Source organism: Rhinolophus sinicus, linkage group LG04 (assembly GCF_036562045.2).
Source record: "Rhinolophus sinicus isolate RSC01 linkage group LG04, ASM3656204v1, whole genome shotgun sequence".
In the NCBI taxonomy this organism is placed as follows: domain Eukaryota; kingdom Metazoa; phylum Chordata; class Mammalia; order Chiroptera; family Rhinolophidae; genus Rhinolophus; species Rhinolophus sinicus.
Window position 1 is genome coordinate 142544212 of NC_133754.1, and position 20973 is coordinate 142565184.

Genomic DNA, 20973 nt, shown 5'->3' on the forward strand with positions numbered 1-20973 from the left:
AATCTTTGACCTCTATCTTGTCAAATATTGCTTCTGGCCAATCTCTTCTCTTCCTGAGATTCCAATTACACATACATTAAAAGTTCTCACCTTGTATTTATTATGTATCCTCTATGCTGTTTTACAAATATTTCCTTTCTTTTGCTCTCCATTGTCCAGTTTGGATATTTTCTATTGACCTACTTTTTCAGTTTGAAAATCTTCTTTTTAATTGTGTCCAGTATACCATTAAACTTATTGATTTATTTTTTTAATTTCCGTAATTCTACTTTTCAATTCTAGAATTTCCATTTGTTTCTGTAAATACTAGTTTTTTTTTAAGATAAAATACGTATATTATACAATTCACTCTTTTAAAGTGTACAATTTAGTGGTTTTTAGTATATTCACAAATTTGTGCAGCCATCATCATTTAATTCCAGAACATTTTTATCACCTCAAAAATAAACCCTGTACCCATTAGTAGTCACTCTTATTCCCTCCCCCAACTCTTGTCCTCCCACTCCCACCCCATCTCTAGATAACTATTACTCTATTTTGTCTCTATGAATTTGCCTATTCTAGATCTTCCAAATAAATAGAATCATATAACATGTATGTAGTCTTTTGTGATTGGCGTCTTTTACTTCTTTTTATTTATGTTTTCAGAGTTCATCCATATTGTAGCATGAATCTGTACTTCATTTAATTTTATTGTAATTATGTTCCAATGTGTTGATATACATTTTGTTTATCCATTCACCAGTTGATGAACATTTTGGTTGTTCCTACTTTTTGGCTATCATGAATAATGATGCTATGCTATTTGTGTACAAGTTTTTGTATAGACATATGTTTTGATTCACTTTGGGTATATACCCAGGAGTGGAATTGTTAGATCATATGGTAACTCTATATTTAACCATTTGAGAAATAGTCAGGCTGTTTTCCAAAGCAGCTACACCATTTTACATCCACATAAACAGTGTATGAGAGTTCCAATTTCTCCCTATACTTGCAAAAACTTATTTTCTGTTTTTGATTATAGACATCCTAGTAGGTGTGTAGTGGTATCTCACTGTTTAATGTCTATTTAGTCTGGGTATATACCACACCAGTTTTATTTTGGGTACTGTGTAAATGCTATATTTCTTCCCAACCTTTTACTTTCAACATATTTGTCTTTGAATCTAGAGTGTGTCTCTTAGAGACATCATATAATTGGATCATTTTTTAAAAAAATCCATTCTACCGATCTATTTTTTGAGTAGAGTGTTTAGTTCATTTACATTTAATATAATTGCTAATAAGGTAGAACTTATGACTGCCATTTTTCTATTTGTTTTCTGTATGTATTATGTCTTTTTTTTTCTTTATTCCTCCATTACTTCCTTCTTTTGTGTTCAATAGGTATTTTCCAATATACCATTTTAATCGCCATATTTTTGGAGTTTTCCTACTATATAAAGTTATTTTCTTAGTAGTTGTTCTGGAGATTAAAATTAACATCTTTAATTTACAACAATCTAGTTCATATTACTATGACTTAATTTTATGTTATATGGAACCTGGCTTCATTTCCTCCTCCCTCCTTTATACTGTATTGTCATCTACATGATATTTATATATTATAAGCTCATAGACACAATTTTTAAATTATTGCTTTATGCAGTTGTCTTTTAAATCAGATGTCAGAAAAGAGATAGAAACAAAAAATACACTTATACACTTAATATTTACCCAATATAATTGGCTTTACTGGTGATCTTTATTTCTGTCTAATGTTGTTCCATTTCAGCTTGAAGGACTCCCTTTAGTAGGTAGTGATAAATTCACTACATCTGGGAATGTCTTAAATTCTCCTTTGTTTTTGAAGGATGGTTTTTCTTGGTATAAATTCTCAGTTTTCTTTCAGCACTTTTGAATTATATCATCTTACTACTTTAAGGCCTAAATCAGCTGTTAATCTTATTCAGACTCCCTTGTACATGATGAGTCACTTTTCTATAGCTTTCAGAATTCTCTTTATCTTTCTCAACAGTTAGCTATGATTTTTCTAGGTATGAGTTTCCTTGAATTTGTACTACTTATAGTTGTTTGACCTCCTTGGGTGTATAGATTAACTTTTTTTAAAAATCATGTTTGGAATGGCCATTATTATTTTCAAATGTTCTTTTTGCCCATTTCTCTCTCTCTTCCCTTTTGGGCCTCCCATTATGCATATGTTAGTACACTAAATGCTATCCCACTGGCCTCTGAGTCTTTGTTCATTTTTCCTTCATTCTTTTTTTTTGTTCCTTAGATTGGATAATCTCAGTTGACCTGCCTTCAAGTTTACTGATTCTTTTGTCTGCCATTTCCAATCTGCCAGTGAAGCTCTCTTGTGAATTTTCATTTCAGTTTTGTACTTTTTAAATCCATAATTTCTAGTTGTTTTTTTTTTACAATTTATCTTTTTAATGATATGCTCTATTTTGTGATACATCATTCCCATACTTTCCTTTAATGTTCCAGATATGGTTTCTTTTAATTCTTTCAACAAATGTTGACTTAAACTCTTTGTCTATAATTTCAGTGTCTGTGCTTCCTTAGAAATAGTTCCTATTGACTGCTTTTTATCCTGTGTATGATCCATAGTTTCCTGTTTCTTTGTATGTTTCATAATTTTTGTTGAAAACTAAACATTTTAAATAATATAATATGGCAGCTCCCGCTCTACCTCAGGGGTTTCCTTTGTTGATGTTGTTTGTTGATGTTGTTATTATTGCTGTTTGTTTGTTTAGTGACTTTCCTGGACTAATTATGTAGAGTCTGAATTCTTTGTTGGGTGTGACCACTGAAGAATATGCTCAGTTAGCTTAATCATCAACTAATGATTCAACAGAGATTTTCTTCCAGCCCTCGCAGAGGTGCTCTGTGTTTGTGTTAGGGAATGTTTTCCATGTTCCAGCAGGCAATTTACATCTCTGCCTGAGCCTTCACTTCATGCGTGTGCAGAGCCTCAAAGTCAGCCGGAAGTGATAGATTGGGACCTTCTCAGTTCTCTCCTGGCTATGTGCATACCTCTGCACATGTGTGTGGTTTTCTAGATTGCCAAGAATATTTTGAACTTTGCAAAGCCTGCCACAGACATCCGATTCCCTAACTTTTTTCTTTAAGAAACTTTGGTCAGCCTTTTGTCAGCTTCAATTGTTAATACCACCTAACGCAGTTAACTGATTATTTTTAGCAAATGCCTTGGAGATAAGGCTGTTCATAAAGAATAAGGTTTACCTCAGTCAGGTTAAATAAAGCCAAGCCCTGAGAATGGAGCTCTTCAGTGAACTTCCAAAAGGTCAAATACTGACAGTTGTCTGGGGATAGGATTTTGAAGAGCTCTATGCCTATTCTTCCCCTTTCAGTGGCTGCAGGCTACTGTTTTTCACAGATACCCTAGTTGTAAAGCTCTTGGTTTTCAAGTCTATTTTGGAGAAGAAGACATGAAGATGGGATTAGGGCAAGTTAAAAGCTCACCATTCTTAGCAAGATTTAGTAATTTTTCTTGAATAAACACTCTTATATTGTTGCATGCCTTTAGTTAATTTCTAGAGTTCTGAAAGTGTTGATTTCCCCCTCCCCGCCACTGTTCTCATTGCTTTTATAGAGAAACAGATTTTCCAGAGGTCCTTACTCTGCCATTCCAAAATTTCACATCCTTTTCTATATTTGTTTCTTTTTAATATATTCAAGTTCTTTGGTGAAATTCTCCATCTTATCATCTATTTCTAGAACATATTATTAAATGCTCATAGTACTAAATAATTAATCATAGTTAATTATGACTGTTTTACAGTCATTGAATGATAACTCCATATCTGGGTCACCTGTGGTTCTGTTCCTATTTGGCACTGTTTCTTTAAATATGTGGACATTAAGTGAAAAATTATAGAATTCTTGGTGATGTTTTCTATAGAGAGGATTCAACCGATTCTCTTCTTTTTAAATTTTTTTTCAATTACAGTTGATATACATTATTATATTAGTTTCAGGTGTACAACATAGTGCTTAGACATTTATATAACTCATGAAGTGATCACCCTGATAAATCTAGTAACCATCTGATACCATACATAGTTATTACAATATTATTGACTATATTCCCTATGCTATACTTTACATCCCCATTTTACTACAGAGGGTGTCAAAACAAATGTATACACATTTTAAGAAAGGAAAAAATTGTATTAAAATTGTAGTACTCAATATATACCTATATCAAAAGAGGAATACAAGTCGTGTATACATTTTTTTGACACCCCTGGTATTTTGTAACTACAAATTTGTGCTTCTTAATCCCTCCCATTTTTTACCCATTCCCCAAACCCCTTCCCATCTGGCAACCATCAAAATGTTCTCAATATCTATGAGTGTGTTTCTGTTTTGTCTGTTTATTTTGTTTTATAGATTCCACATATAAGTGAAATCATATGGTATTTATATTTCTCTGTCTGACTTATTTCACTTAGCATAATACCCTGTGGTTCCATTGATGTAGTTGCAGATGGCAAGGTTTCATTCTTCATTATGGCTGAATGCTATTGCACTGTATATATGTACCACCTCTTCTTTATCCATTTACCCATTGATGGACACATCTTGGCAATAACTGGAGATCAGGGCTACCAAAGTAGTCAGGGCTCAGGAGCCAAGTTTTGTGAGAAAACAGAAGCACAGAGAAGTGACCCCATCAGTTGAAAACCTTCCCTTGAGGCATGCGCCAAATTGTTAAATCTGCAATGAATATATGGATGCACGTGTTCCTTTGAAGTAGTGTTTTGGGTTTCTTCAGTTAAATACCCAAAAGTGGAATTGAATTGCTGGGTCCTTCTTCATCTCTTGTTATAGCCTTTGTTTTAAGTATACTTTGTCTGGTATAAGTATTGCTATTCCAGATTTTTTTTTTTGTTTCCATTTTCATTAAATATCTTTTTCCATCCCTTTACTTTCAGTCTCTACATGTCTTTCGATCTGAAGTGAGTCTCTTCTAGGCAGCGTATGTAAGAGTTTTATTTTCTTATCCATTCAGCTACCCTGTGTCTTTTGATTGGAGCATTTAATCCATTTAGATTTAAAGTAATTGTTGATAGATATGTAGTTATTGCCATTTTATTATTCATATTTTTAATGTGTCTTTTCTTCCTTCTTCTTAAAGAAATCCCTTTAACATTTCTTATAATACTGGTTTGGTGGTGATGAATTCCTTTAGCTTTTTCTTGGCTGGGAACAACCTATTCTCAAATAGCCAACTAGAATAGAGCAGGTTACCTTAGTCCAGTCAGAACTGAGCTAACTTGAGGTGGTGTTGCAGCTCTATTGTGCTGGATTGACCTCTGGTTCTTCCCTACACCTAGGGTTTAATCTCCAAGAATACCCCCTGGGATTTTATTAAGGGTTCTCCTCTTTAGTATGTCCTAAACTTCAACTTTTGTCTCCAGCTAATGAGATTGCTGAAAACTGTATTTTATTTTGCATTTGGCTTCTTGGCTCTTGCCCTCTGCAGTTTAAGAACTTGGTCCATGCCTCAAGGGAAGATTGCCAAGTAATGGGGTCACTTCTCTGTGCCTCTGTTTTCTCACACAACTTGGCTTTTAAGCCCTGACTGCTTTGGTAGCCCTGAACTCCAGTTATGGTCTTCCCAACCCATTGATATCTGTTGGTTTCTCTACATCTTGTTAATTGCTCTCCACTTAGTTTCTAAACTGAATAGGCAAATGCCCCAAGGTGAAAAGCAGCTTGAAAAATGTTCAGTTGAGTTCAGTTCATTGACATTCCCCTTTTGCTGTTATCTTGGCTCCTCAAGTCCTTCCTGCTTGGGAAGGGCTCTTACAGCTTCAAAACAGGCGTTTTCTGAAAATATGTATATTACTTATCCAATTTTTTCTAATTTCTCTCAGCAGGAATATAGACCTGCTACAAATTACTCAACATAGCCAGAAGAAGGTGTCTCTGGTATTTCATTTTTCAGCATCATTATTTAAGGACATAATTATTATAAAGTATTCAAAATTTAAAGACATTGCTCTTTTCTTCTGTACTATAACAAATCATAGTGTTTTGTATGGGATCTTTGTGTCTCTGCCTTCTTTCTGCCGTATTCTTTTGCTAATATTTCTGGCTGTTCTATCCAAGGTCTTGCTATATTAGAGATTATGTTATTGTATGGTGTTCTATTATTTGACAAGGGGTAGTAGGAGAGTATTAAAATTTACATTTATACTGCCTTTGGCTGTAAACTGCCTAAGAAACTCTATAATTTTCTCCTTCTTTCTCATTGTAATTCTCAATCTTGAGTAGTAAATCTTGGGGACAACTGTCACAGTAATAAAATACTGCAAATGTCTTCTTTATTTAATTATCATGGAAACCACTTGACAATCACCTCATGTTTTTTAAAAAGCAATTTATATATTAATATTAAATGTAATGTTGCTTACATAAATGTCGCTGCAGTTTCTCCTCAACAGGAGATATAGTCTAAAATAATAAGAAAATTTTAATTACCTAAACAAATTACCAAAAGTGTATAGATTTATAGCATGCAGCAGGTAGACAGGATCTTATAAATCAGGCGCATATACATTTTAAATATTAAAACTCTGAAACTCATTGAAGGAAGTTTTAAGTATTCTCTGCTTGGATGCTGGGATAGCAACGGCACACCTATCTGTAATTAGATGTGCAATTTAAATAAGAATGAAATTATACCCCCAAAAGAGATCTTCTATTGCCTGCTTTGTTGATTTATTGCTATTTTTGCATTTAGTCCTAAATGATCTTTTCTATGTCTTTTTCAAATACAGGCAGTAAAATAATGGCAGGATACAAAAATGGTAGAACTTCCTATCCTATACATTAGTAAAGTAACAGGTTCATACTCTGGACCAGAAACATAGTATCTTTCTCCTTGATGACTGGAAGGTATTTGTTTGGTGTTGGTGATAACAGAATCTTTTTGGAATCCAGTGCGTTCTGGGACTTTCTGAGGATACACCTGTACTGGTAGACTGCATTCTACCTTTTCACTTCCCATCTTTAAAACCTATCAATTTACACTTGGAAAACATACACAAGAAGAAAATATTAATAGAAAGAAGAGAGGCATACAAAGCTGTTTTACAGACCTCTGCATCAGATGGTCAGCAACTATAGGCCCATTAGAAAAAAAAAGAGAACCATAAAGACATTACAGTTTATTGTGTGTCTATCAGGATCAACACTTCGTCATATGTAGCAATTCCAAAGGAGCTATAGTTCCTGACTCAGTAACTGGAGATGCAACAAACCTTTCCAAATTCTAGGGTGTAGCATGTTGTAGCCTAGTAGAGAAACCAATGACTGAAGAGTGAGCTGACTCTGCCACTTGCTGCCATGTAACTTCTCTGAAACTTGGTTTCCTTATACACAAAATAAAGATAACAATGGATGTCTTGCTAATCTGTTAGGGTTACAATGATGATTAACTGAGATTATATTTGTGAAAAAGCTTGATACTATATAAGCTCCATTCATATGAATGTTATTAGTATTTTTACAATTAGTAAATCTTCCATAAAATCTGATGTGCATCTCTGGGATACTTTCTTGGACTCATTGTTCTGTGTCATTTGTGCTTTTATAAATAGGAAATTATGGCCAATGACTACACGTAAAATGACTTACTAGAAACCAGATGGTTTAACAAACCTTAAACCAATGTTTTCCACACTACCAATGGGTAACTCAAGTGATAGGTGGATGAATATTTTTTAATTTCATAGTAATATCCACGTCTAAGAAAAAATATATGACCAATACATCAAAGTGATTATTTCACAGATTTATGGCTTATTTTCTATTTTCATGCTAATAAATTTCCTATCTGAATAAATATATTTAAGTAATAAAGGTGGAATCTATTTAAAGAAAAATATTAACTGAATAATAGCATAGGTAATATGTGGATAAACAAAAATAACATCATGAAGACGTATTTGTATGAGTAAAGTTTGGGGAACATTTCCAACGCTTATGTCAGTCATCTCATAGAACAAGTCATTAGGGCAGAACAAAAAAGACCAAAAAATAAAGTTCTAGCCCCATCACTTAGCTCCTTATCTAATAAAATAATAAAGGCATTTGTGACAGATGGATCTTGACTTGCATCAAGGTGGGATGGACTCCACAGGATTTGTCTTTCCATTTTCTGCCACCGTCTACTTGAGTAGGTCTATCCTGGCAGAATCAGTAAGTTTCCTAACACAGATGCTATTTCTTTACAAGACAATAAAAATGAGTCTTAACAAAGTTCCCAGGGTTTTACTGGCTATTGCAATTTTATTTACATTTATTTGATGTTATACTGTCAGAATTCTTTTTAAACAATTGTTTTAGTTTCCCTGGACTTTACAGAAATATTGTGGCCAAAATATCATAGAATAAATAAATCAATGTCTGACTATCCAGTTTAGTGAGAAAATGCCTTCCATTGTAATATTTCCCAGCTCACTGAGTCCACCAGTGAATAGATTAAAAGTCACCCAGTCCTGCCTCTCCCCTCCTCCCAACTAAAACCTAGAAAAACGGCTATTTATCATTTTCTTAACAATTTCGAGAGAAAGAGACGATCAGTTTCTCTTGTGGTACTGTTTAGTGTTTCAGTATATCTTTCATATTTGTGGCAATTAAATTCTCTTTCAACATGCTACTAAGTAAAGGTAGAAGTCTTATTTATTTCTAAGAACACTTCCTCTTGTATGACAGAAATATCAATGATACATTAAAATACCAAATGACATTCATTTATAAAATTGTGCTGTCAGACAAAAGAAAATCAAAACTATATAGTTAATGTGTTAGTTATATAACTGAAATTTAATAGCAGTCTAATTCAAGTCCTTGTCTTTTAAGAATTTTGATAGTTATATCAGATATATAACAATGCTACCCAGTGAGTCTGTAACTATCTGAGGATTAGCTCTAGATAATTAAATTCTCCAATGTTCTCTAATCTTTCAATAACTTATTACACTAGTTTCTGACATTGTCAGATCCTACTTACACAGAGGTTTCTGTGACAAGCATTTTAAGATATTGTGGTAAAATATACATAATATAAAATTTACCATTCAATCATTTTTAAGTATACAGTAGTTCAGTGGCATTAAATACATTCGCATTATCGTGCAAGAATCTGCAGAACTTTTTCATTTTCCCAAACTGAAACTTGCTACCCATTAAATTGTAACTCCTCATTTATCAAAAGCTCTAAAAGTCATTTAAAAAGTATGGTAAAAAGCAATTTTAGGGACACATTTAGCTGTTGTTCTTCCCAAGTGTCTTTTTTCTGCTGATTGTTAAGAATCCCCTTCCAGCTTACTGCGCATAGCTATGTAGCTTTTCACTCCACATGGCCTCACACAAGCTAGCCGAGCTCCTTCCCAGCCCTGGTGAAAGGGGGCTGCAAGATTGGAGGAACAGCTGCTTCACTGTTCCAAATTACGAATATGGTGTGTGTCTCAACACATCCCAGTTGCTGTGCAAAGAACAGATGGGACCCTGATCTCCCAGGAGACCCATTGGAACCCCCCCATCTTGAATGTTAAACAATGACCCACAGAGAGAAAGTAATTTGTTTCCTCCACTTAGTAATCCCTTCTGCAGACTGGAATTCTTCATGTGCAGGAATATATGAGCCAGGCTGAGGTTTGAATGCTGGGGCTCTTGGCTTCCATCCAGAGCTTTTGTTTACTGAGACAGACAGCATTTGGAGTAGTAATGTGGCAAAGCTTGTCAACGCACGGGGCTTTTCCCTGCTTTCCTAACACATGTGAGGCAGATTGGCTTGCCATGAAACTCTGCTCTTTTCTGGGGAAAGGAATGTCACATGCAAGTCAAGAAGAAAAACATATTTGGCATCGAGAGGACTCATCGGTTTGTGTATCAGAGGGGAAAATTCCAATCAGTGGACAAATAAGATACAATTGTTTGCAGGTATAGATGTTGGCCTGCATTGGTCTAACTCAGGATTGCCTTATGTTATGGAATATACATACGTGCTTCAAACAGAAACAAGGATTTTTGGAAAGGCCAACATGACTCAAGAAAAGTGGGGGGGTGTCAGTGCCCCGTAAAGACACACGTGTGCTTACATTACCCCTCTGTCCCAAATGGAGCACAAGTACACAGATCAAACAGCTTGGGAGATTCCTTTCATATTTCATGATCCTAAACACAAAGATCTCTGAAAATGGAAACCTTAGGTAATGGCCTGATACCTGAGACCCACAGGTGCATGAAATAAGAGTATTACCAGAGTTATGCTTCACTCATTTGAGGCTAAGTGATCAGTGCATTGTATTCATGAAAGAAAGAATTCAACTGGGTAATCCTAGAGGGGGGAAGAGGTTTTCCTGTCTTCTAGGGCCTCAGACTAATTCTGGCTGGTACTCATACCATTATCACTAAACGAAAGGCACTTCTTGGGTCATCTCTCACTCATGAGGGATACATTGCTTCCTTTCCATTCTGAAAAGACTTTATGTTTCAGGGCCCCAATAACCTCTACTTTCTTGTTTCCCAGTGACAGCAGCTTTCAGAGGAACCATCCCCTCCCCTCCCCCAATTATTTCATCTTTAGCCAAGGTCCTTTATTTAGGATTCAGGTGGATCTTTTGAGTGCCCCAAAGCCACTTACAAAAGCTTTCTTTTTTTTTTTCTTTTTTTCTTTAAGAGTTATTTAATGGAGGAAATGCTTTTTTAAGTTAAAGATTCATTAAGACAGAGTTTCGGTCCACTCTGCCAGTAACTTACGTATAGGATAGATTGAGCTACCTTTGTACATAGTTAGATGATAAACCATAGTCATTTTCATGCTTTGACCTTATTTTCCATGGAATAAAATTAAATATACCCTTCTATTAGGATTATATATATCCGTATTTGTTTACATCCAGCCTAGCTTAAGTTAGAAAATGTTAAAGAAAAACACAATAAAAGTTTCTTTCATTGTGGCAAGTGCAAAAACCCCAGTGCTTCTCGTGCAGCAATTTTCTTGCCAGTGAAAGAATGAAGGTAATGAAGTTAAAGAATTATTTTATGTGTGATTGGGTTAAAAAAAAATACAGATGATATGGAACTAGTTTGAGAACATTTGCTTTGATATAACTTTAATTTTATCAAAACTCGGGTTTGTCTAGTTGTGCCTTGGAGCATCCCAGTCAAGTTCATGTCTCATTGCCAAGACCCTCACACAACTGGAATGACCTTGGTAGAACCCTGTGCTCTGGAAATGGTGAAACTTGTTGTGGCTTAGAGCTGTGCAAGAAAATTCAGTCATTTGTTCATTCAACAAATATTTTCCGAGCATCTGCTCTGTTCCAGGGACTATTCTAGGACCTGGGGGCATAGGAGTGAGGTAAACCAGGAAATATCTCTGCACAGAATAAGCACAATGCTATTTACATGCAGATGAATCCTGCTTCTGCCCGAAACCAGCAAATCAGAAAACAAACTAAAATTAGGAAAGGAAAATGGAAATATAATGTGTTCTACAATTAACATATATTATATAGTATATGATATATATGTGTAATATATCAAATGTCAATGTAATTATAGTAAATGTTATATAAATATGTTTTTAAGACTAAAAGAAATCTCACAAAAAATTTCAGGAAAGAGAGCAGGACAAGAAATTAATATTTGAACAGGTACTACATGTGGGCCTATGTTACTCATGTTATTTAACTCTCACAACTCTATCACACAGGTCCTATTAACCCTTAGTTTTAAATGATGACTATAGGTTCAGAGAGGATAATTCATTAGACCATTAGACCTAGACAACAAATAGGAGAGCAAAGACTTGAACCCAAATCTACCTGACTACAAAATTCATGCTCTCTCCCCTAAACCGGTGTCTGGAAGCTCCAGAATGTTGCCCGTGAATTAGTAGGATAAATTCTGATGTGTCAATCACCATAATACTAGTGGTGGCATCAATGGCACAATACTAGTATATTAGTTATGTCCTGTATCTTCAATAGAATGATCAATTATTAAATGAAAACGTTATTTTCATGGTCTAAATTTTGTAGCATATTTATTCTCTTTAGATGATACATGTCCTCCAAAATGATAAAACCCTTTATTGGTACCGTTGTACAGTCATCCATTTGCTCTAATTTGTTTCCAGGAACACTACTCAAAAGAGAAAGAAGAGAATATACTTTATGTCCTTTTTAACAATACCCGATTTTGCATTGCTCTCAAGGCTACTACATGTACATCGAGGCGTCCCACATGGTCTACGGACAAAAAGCACATCTCTTGTCCCATCCTCTGCGTGGTGTCACTGGAAAACACTGCTTGACCTTTTTCTACCACATGTATGGAGCAGGGACGGGCCTGCTGAGTGTTTATTTGAAAAAAGAAGGTGACAGTAAAGGGTTCCTCTTATGGAGAAGAAGAGGCGAGCAGAGCATTTCCTGGCTCCGAGCACTGGTTGAATACAGCTCTGAGAGGCAACACCAGGTAAGCCAAGAGATCAGAATCAAGTAATGGCACATGTTCCCAACGGCTTCTGATGTTCTTTCTTTTTCTTGCTACAAAAGAGAATGTCTTGTTCGTTTTCAGGGTGATAGATAAAGGCAGTACTTGTTTAAGAGTAAACATAATTAGACTATATTGATTTACTCTAAGCAGTGAATGGGAAATTAGGCTAGGAGAGAAAGGTTTGGATATTTATGCATAAAATAATTTTGTTAGTAAAATTAACAATTGTCACCCCAATAAATTTAATAAAATAAAATTTTTTAAAAAAATGATTTTTGCAGCTCAATGATGAAAGTGTACCTATTTTTGTCTTGGTGCATTATGAGTGTCAAGTACATTCTATGTGTCCTGCAAATCTCTAAAACAGAGTCTCCCTTTCTTCAAAACATGGTATTGCCTAATTAGTTCTTGCAGCTGCATCATTCACTCACCATTACCCACATACAAGGGCTTTGGTTGTAAGCCTGTATTTACTAGAGTATGTGGTGCAGGGTAGATTTTTCAGCCTCTGTCCACACTGATGTACAAGAAACTGAGAGTCTTGATCCTTAGTCCTGGGTCTCCTCCTGGGTCTTCTCACGTGCTGTAGGAGACCTTCATCCTACAGGATCCCGATTATAAAGGAATCTAGACAGTAATCGGAAAGAGCCTTGTATATTCCCATAGATGGGGTTGAGCAGGCAATGTAATCTAAAGATCAGCAGTGGCCTCCTGACAGCCACTGATTTCACCTGCCTACCATGAGCCGAAGCTCTAGAAAGCTCTGAGAAGATCACTTTCAGACCCCTGACTGTTCCTGAACTTGCTCTGAGGAATTCTTAGGTGTGATCGTCAAGTAAAAGCCCTGCTTCCTCCTCATCCTTGCTTCTGGCTGATAAACCTCCTGGACCACTACCCCTCAGCTTTAACCATTTAGTCTAAGCCTAAATATTCCTGGGAAGAGGTATCAAAAATTAGGACTTTATTTTATGCCACCCACAACCACAATTAATTTTCTACAGATCTGCAAGTAAATGGGAAGAAATTGCAGCTCAGGTGACCAGGTGGCAGTGCCATCTAGGGTGCTACATTGCTAAAGAACAAATGACAGGGAAGATGTGGCATTATCCAGGGATGGTCCATTATCTCAGCATGGATAAAACTCTACAAATTTAGTAAATAATAACAGATAGCCCCAGGAATGATTTTGATAGTGATTTAATATCTGTTGACAGAAAGAAAGTGGATCACTCAAGAAACTTACTAACATAATTGATCGTCATTCAGAGATGACGGATTAATTTTGTTAGGCTATTAGGGCACCATACCCTATTCACATATTCTCAAAGTTGGTCCTGAGATCAGCAGCAACACCTGAAATGCAAATTCACCTGAAATGCAAATTCATCTAAAATGAAAATCACCTGAAATGCACATTCTCAGGCCCCACCTCAGAACTACTGAACCAGAAACTCGGGATGGAGCTCAGAAATCTGTGTCTTAACAAGCCCTCCTGATGTTTTTGATACATGCTAAAGACAGAGACTCTCTGTCCTAGACTATGTGAATCTGAGTCTCTCAGGTAGAGCCTGAGTATTGTCGTTTTTTAAAACCCCCAAATGATGCTGATACACAAGAGTTCTAGGATCTGAGTTCCAAGGAATAGGTGACTTATCAGCATCTAAGCCCCGGGGGTCAGGTATAGGGCCTTGCATCTACTACACTTGCTGGGTAGCTGGTTGTTTGAAATGTTTTTTGAGGCACCTAGAAAAGCATCTTGGGGTGTTCCAGTTCAAAGGGTACAGAACGGCCTGAGAGATTTTCAGCTCAGTCTGGAAAGAAGATTCCAGACCGTTCCCTTGGACTTAGAGGGGAACAGGTATGAATCTACCATGAGGAATTTTCTTCTGGATTTAGTAATTCCCTGAGGAATCCCAAATGACTATCTAGAGACCAGGCTGAACTAGTTTCTTCAAAACATCCCAGTGTCTAATAAAACAGACTTGTGCAAATAGATCAGCCATCTTTTTGTGCCAGGCACTTACAGTGTTAAGAGCCGTACCTAAGTCCTTCCAACTTATCTTATAGTTCCTTATTACAGATGGGGGAAACTAGATGTCCATCTGGTAAGTGGCAGAGTGAAAATTTAATCTCAGATCTGACTGGTTCCAAAGTTTGTATCCTCAAGCTACTGTTCTACACTCCCTCCCACCATAGAAGTTCCAAAATACACTCCTTCCCCTGGATGTCAAAAGCACTGGGTGACCTTGGGGGAAATCTCAAACAATGTGGAATTGTTTATACATTTTCAAAATGGGGTAATAATTCCTGCCATCCTGACATTACCAGAGTTAGAGTGAAGTCAGATGAGATTATATATATGAAAGGGTTTTATAAACTTTGACATATCAAAATATTAAAAGATATTATTGTTTCTAAAAATATATTCCCTCCCAAATCGCTCTGGTCTCTAATTCATATCAGCATGGCACACGTGCTATTCCCAATAGTTACTTCAGGCATCCAGACTGAGCTGCTATAGTAGGAGCACAAAATATGTCATTTTAATGAATATTTATTGACCACTTGCTATTCTAAGAACTGGGGTTACTACAATGAACAACAGAACATATGAAGTTCTCATTCTTCAGAAGTTTACATTCTAGTGGGGGAGCGGTTGAAAACATAAATCAAAAATATATAAGGTAGCATCGGGTGCTGCCTTAAGTGCTATGAAAAAGACTAAGTCAAGCAGATCAAGTAATGAAGTCAAACACATCTCAGGGCAGAACCATGAAAGGCCGTAGATGATTTAGCGGAGTTCAAAAATTATTCCAAAAGCAATTAAGGAATCACCAGACAGTTTTAAGATAATATGATCCACTTTATATTTTAAAAGGAACTCTCCAGCTACAACACAGAGAGTAGACTGTATGGGGACAAGGAGATTTGGGGGACTACTGCAGTCATCCTGGAAGAGGTATGGTGGCTTGGGCTGTGTAGCAGAGGTGAGAGGTCATCAGAAGCCTGCAGGACTTTCTCATGTATGGAATATGGAGTTTGAGAGAGTGGAGTCAAGATGACTGCAAAGGTTTTGGCCTGAGCAACTATCAGGATGGAGTTGCCATTGAGAGGAGGAAGACTTTAGGTGGAGCAGTCTGAAGAGTGAGGACAGTGCGTGCAAGAGGGAAATTAACAGGGTGGTTTTGGTTTTTGTGTTTTTTGGACATGAAAAGTTTTTGATGTCTATTAGACATCAGTGGGTATGTCAAGTGAACAGTAGGATATGACATTGGAGTTCAGGGAGAAGAACTGAGCTAGAGAAGTAAATGTGTACATCATGGGGGGCTTAGGCAGGTGTAGATGATTTTTAGAATTCTGTAGTACTGCTGACATTTGAGACTCAACCTCTAGGAAAAATATATGGGTGGCTTCCCGATGACATGCCAATCATCCGATTATCCTTGTAGAAGAAATGTTAACAAGTGGCAAAATTTTAATTATGCTCTTTCCTAAGGGATTTGTTAAAATGTTAAGCAGAATCAGAGTTGCTATTGATCAAAAACAAAATGATTTAATTTCCTTTGAATTCCTTGCTTACCTTTCTTTATCTGCTCTCAGATGTTTTCCTCCCTGGTTTCTAATATTTCGACACCATTGAAAGAAAATGTTAGACAAATTCTCAGCTCACTGAAATATTTACATCATTCATATTCATTATACTGCCTGACATTTACTAGGAATTATTATGTGCTGGGTACTTGGCAAAGGCCAGGTCTCCAAATTTTTTCCTGGTGCCCTTAGTTTATTAATTTTCCTGGTGCCCCTAGACCAAAAGAAATACCTAACAGTTTCATTTATTAAGTAGTTGTGTCCAAACAACTTAATAAGTATTTATGTCCTAATTTCTTAGTAACCATTTGAAAAAATAACACACTTAAAAGAAAAAATATTTTTATATTAATTTTAAACAACCCCAATTATTTACTAATAGGATGTATACCTATAATACAAGAGGAAAATCATAATGCTATAAAATAGTTATCTACCAAGTATTAAGGAAATTAAAAGGAGAAGGTTTTATGAAATCAAGTGTTTGACCCAACCACGGACTATTAAGAATATAATTCCATCAGGTAATTCATCTGTTACACTTTACATTGCAGACTTGGTGGTCAAAAACAGATTTTGTTATTTTTCAGAAAACCAACATGCTTTTTAACTGTATTCATATATCTTCCTATCTAGATCTGTTAAGACACTTTTATTCTCTTCTTGTCATTGATTGGGATTCTTGTTTAGGGTTGGGTCCTTAGAATTTTTATTAATGTTATTTTGCCACATTTCTGTCAATAAAACATTTGTGAGTCATTAATTTCAAGATAGCCTCATATGATTATTAATTTTCCACTTTATAGTCTTTGATTTACTTTAAATCATAAACTCATCCAATGGGGAGTCATTTGCTCATAAAATGAGCAGAGCAAATGTGTCTTTTGGACATGTTTTATTACCAACAACCTCCCTGGAGTATTCAGTGTTTTATTAACCACTTGGGGAGCAGCCATAGAAATTGTAATCTATCTGCCCTAGAACCGGAATATTTGAATAGTTACTTTCTTCTTAGGATCTAAAGCCATAAAAGGGGTTCCCTCTTCTTGAGCTTTCTTGGATGTTATGTTATTTAACATGATAAGTGAACCATTATCTTTTTGGTAAATTTAATTATTATACTTTGCTGTTCATACATGGGTCTCACAAGTGATATTAAATTCTTCCACCTAGTACCAGTGTCAAAGGTAGATTTATGGTGAGCCTAAGGAAGTGTAAGCTTTTGGAACCATCACTTTCATAGGCCCTGTGAGTGCTGGGAGTAGAATGTTCTAGGTGGGGAGGGGAAACCAGATTGCCACCAGGAAGCATTTTTTTTTCTTTTTTGTGCACAAAAATGATACATTTATTGAAAGAGTCTTTTTTTTTAATACAAAAGAAAGCTCTGTACATAGGACTGTGACCATGTCCACTATTCCTGGGTCAGCATCCCAGAAGTAGAAACCACTGACATAAACACCCAGCATTCACACACACACACACACACATTCACTCAGACGTGCACACACACATACATACCCCAGAGCCACCAAGGAAGGGAAACACCAAGGGTTGCTGCATGTATAAATGCCACCTCATCCCTGATGCACGCATGTTCTCCCAAGGCCACCCTCACACAACACACATTATAAGCACTTTGCCTGATTCACTCACTGGGTCTGTCTTTTGTAGGAAGGAAAGAAGGAATTCATCAAGGTCTCCTCCCCTGAGTAGGGGAGTAGGGAGTGAGTGAGTGAGGGTGAAGTGAAACGAGCAGAGAAAGGCTGGGCAGTTACAGACCTGACTCCCAAGCCCCCCCACTCTTTGGCCCCTGATTTGCCATGCCTCAGCCTTGCAAGCCACCCATAAACCCCCGCTGTCTCTAGGAGAAAGCCCAGAAAGGTGACTTCCATCTTGGCACCCAAAATTGGGGCAAGACAGCAACAAGGGTGAGAGGGTAGGGGGTTCTCAAATGTGGCAAATCATCCCCTTGATAACTAGGCTGTGCGTTAAATCTTCCCCCACCCCTCACCTAATCACAGAAGCAGGCTTGTTCCTACTAAAGGCAGTCAGTCATAGGATTAATAAAATTCCACGCCAACTGCTGAAAGCATTTTAAGGTGAGCATTTCTGGGAAATTGTCTAAAGAGAGCTCAGAAGAAAGGGACCTGAATCTTCAAGGCTCCAGTAATTTGTTGTGAATTTCTTTGAATTCCAAATAAGCATTCCCTTTTTTGTACCTAAATTTGAATGTGTGATTTTGTATTCTTTTCCTTAAAGGAAAAGAACAATCAGAACAATCTAATCTTCCAGACTCACACAGCGTGCATCTGCTCCTGATCAGCATGACTTTATAACGATGACTCTATTTCTAAATTCAAACTTCATTATTTTTCAGGTAATTTTTGAAGCCATTCGGGGAGTGTCAATAAGAAGTGATATTGCTATTGATGATATTAAATTTCAAGCGGGACCCTGTGCAGGTAACAGGGTTTTTTCCAATTATATGAGCTTGATTGAAAAGGGATTTTGCAATAGTCTCAACTCATAAGAATGCAAATTAAGTATTTTTCTACAATAAATAGAGAAAACTATTATTGTTTATTTTTCTTCTGACAGAAATGGAAGATGTAACTCAGCAATCATCAGGATATTCTGAGGATTTAAATGAAGTTGAGTATTAAGAAATGATCTCAATTGGATTAACTAAACAAAGGCCATACCTCTCTTCAATCAACATGGAAGCAAAACGAATGAATACTGGACAGTATTAACTATTGCATAAGTTATAAAATGACTTCAGAGCACTATCTTCATTACTTTTGCAAAAAAACACTGACTCAGGGCTTTTTTTTTTTTTTGCCTATGACAACTGTTACTAGAAATACAGGCTACTGGTTATGCATAGATCATTCACCTTAATTTTGGTACCAGTTAAAAACACAAATGTACTATATTGTAGTCATTTTTAAAGTAAATAAATAAAGGGCACAATCAAAATGAGATGTGCTCACTTAAATCTGCATTCAATGAATGTATTGGGAGGAGAATGTCTTGTGGGTTTCCTTTTGAATTTCAAATATCATAAATACTTTTAAAGAAGTAATGTGAGGTGTCAGTAATATCTGCAGAATGAATGCAGTTTTTCATGGTAACAAGCTAGTCTAAGAAAATAAAGTCTTATTTTCTATGTTTTAGTCATAGAAATTAGAGTATTGATTTTTAAATATTTTTACTACATGTGATAACAAAGGATCTTTCATGGATGTCCCAGTGTAAGTCAGTATTAATTACTGCTGTATTACAAGGCACTGCTACCATCTTTCTTTCCCTTTTGAACTACTTTTGAAAGTCACTATGAACACATGGATAGAAATTGCACTCTTTTTCTATAAAGCAAGCTTGAAAATGTTTATGTACACACAGCCAAAAATTTTCAGGATGTGTTAAACAATTTTACTGATTTCTATAATAGATGATTTTGTAAGGTTTTGAGTAATATGAATTCCAGCAAATATGCTAAACTACTGCTTTTTACTTACATGTTTAGAAAATTGTATATACATGTTTGTATACCCAAACAGCTGTTACAAAATTATAAGATTACATAATAAAAGGTAATTTGAAAATCTCTTTACTAGCAATTATCTCATTTCTACATTATTTTTATTTATCACAATATCTTTACTACTTCACTGAAGATTCTAATTTGAATCTCTACTCTGCCACAATTAAATGCTTCTTAAGCCTTCTACTAGTGACATAAGCACTGCATATATTGATGGAATAAGTAATTTTAAAGTGTTTTATTTCACATAAACAATCTCAATTTTCTCCCCAATTTTATCTTATTAGAATTCCTGTTTTGTTTCCTTTCATAGTCTCAGTACCCAGAAGAATGTCTGGTATATAATAGGTTCTCAAAAATAAATACTTGCATAAATGAATGAATGTATGAATGCATTTAACCCTTTGAACATCCTCCAAGATGGAGATATTATTATCCCTATTCAGACATAAGAAACCAAGGCTCAGAAGAGTGAAAAGTTACTTAAGATTCCACCACTATTAAGTGGAAAAACTTAGAGTCAGTTCTCTCTGACCCCAAACCCTATAACTCTTCCTGCTTTGTGTGGCCAAAAATCCATTGTTCTGATGGAGTTGGGAGGTTTTCCCACTAAAGAATGTCAAAACCCATAAATTAATCTATAAAGAGCATTATACCTCCCCAAATGCCACATTACTTAGAAAACAAAAAATTCTCAACTATACCGAATAAACATCCTGAGGGTTAGGGCGAAAATAAAATAAACTTTTATGGTAAAGCAAAGTTTTATGAATCAAATCCTTTCTATTCATGATGATTAATTATCCATAGTAGGGAAATCCCTAATTAGAGTTGAAACATTGGGGAAGGACGATTTTCAAGATGTTGACCAATTCAACAGCATACCAGATAATGCAATTTCCTCAAAGTACAATACCTGGCCAGAGCTTATCTGCTGAATAAAGAAACAAAGATTGTAACTCTAGGACATAGTATCTAGTGCATAGTTAGGGGTTTATAATATGTGGTGAATGAATGAAGTCATTCACCAGCCTCCTTGCTCATGGATTACATAAATCCATAGTTATAACCATAGCTAACATTTATTGAATACTTACTATTTTCACACCTTATTCAAAGAGCTTTATGTGAATGCACTCACTTGATCCTGTTAACAACCCATGAAGTAGATCTAGTGATATTTCCATTTTAAAAGTAGGGAAACTGAATCTGTTCAAGCACAGATTGAACCTGGGTTTGAACCTGGGTAGAAAGGAAGGAGGTAATTATTACCAGTTGTTGCTGAG

The 20973-nt window shown here is 35.8% G+C and overlaps 1 protein-coding gene across 2 annotated transcripts in view; it reads left to right on the forward strand.

The window, feature by feature from the left end:
- The window catches only part of MAMDC2 (MAM domain containing 2), a 132942-nt gene extending 113190 nt beyond the window's left edge, over positions 1-19752 (forward strand). Inside the window, exons 12-14 of one of the 2 annotated variants that reach the window (XM_019730591.2) lie at positions 12269-12528; positions 18518-18602; positions 18739-19752. In XM_019730591.2, coding sequence (XP_019586150.2) covers positions 12269-12528; positions 18518-18602; positions 18739-18803 — 410 coding nt within the window. In that variant the 3' untranslated portion in view covers positions 18804-19752. Of the gene's footprint in view, positions 1-12268; positions 12529-18517; positions 18603-18738 lie in introns of those variants that run through there. The other variant, XM_074330547.1, reaches the window with a different exon arrangement.
- The last annotated feature ends 1221 nt before the right edge of the window (positions 19753-20973 follow it).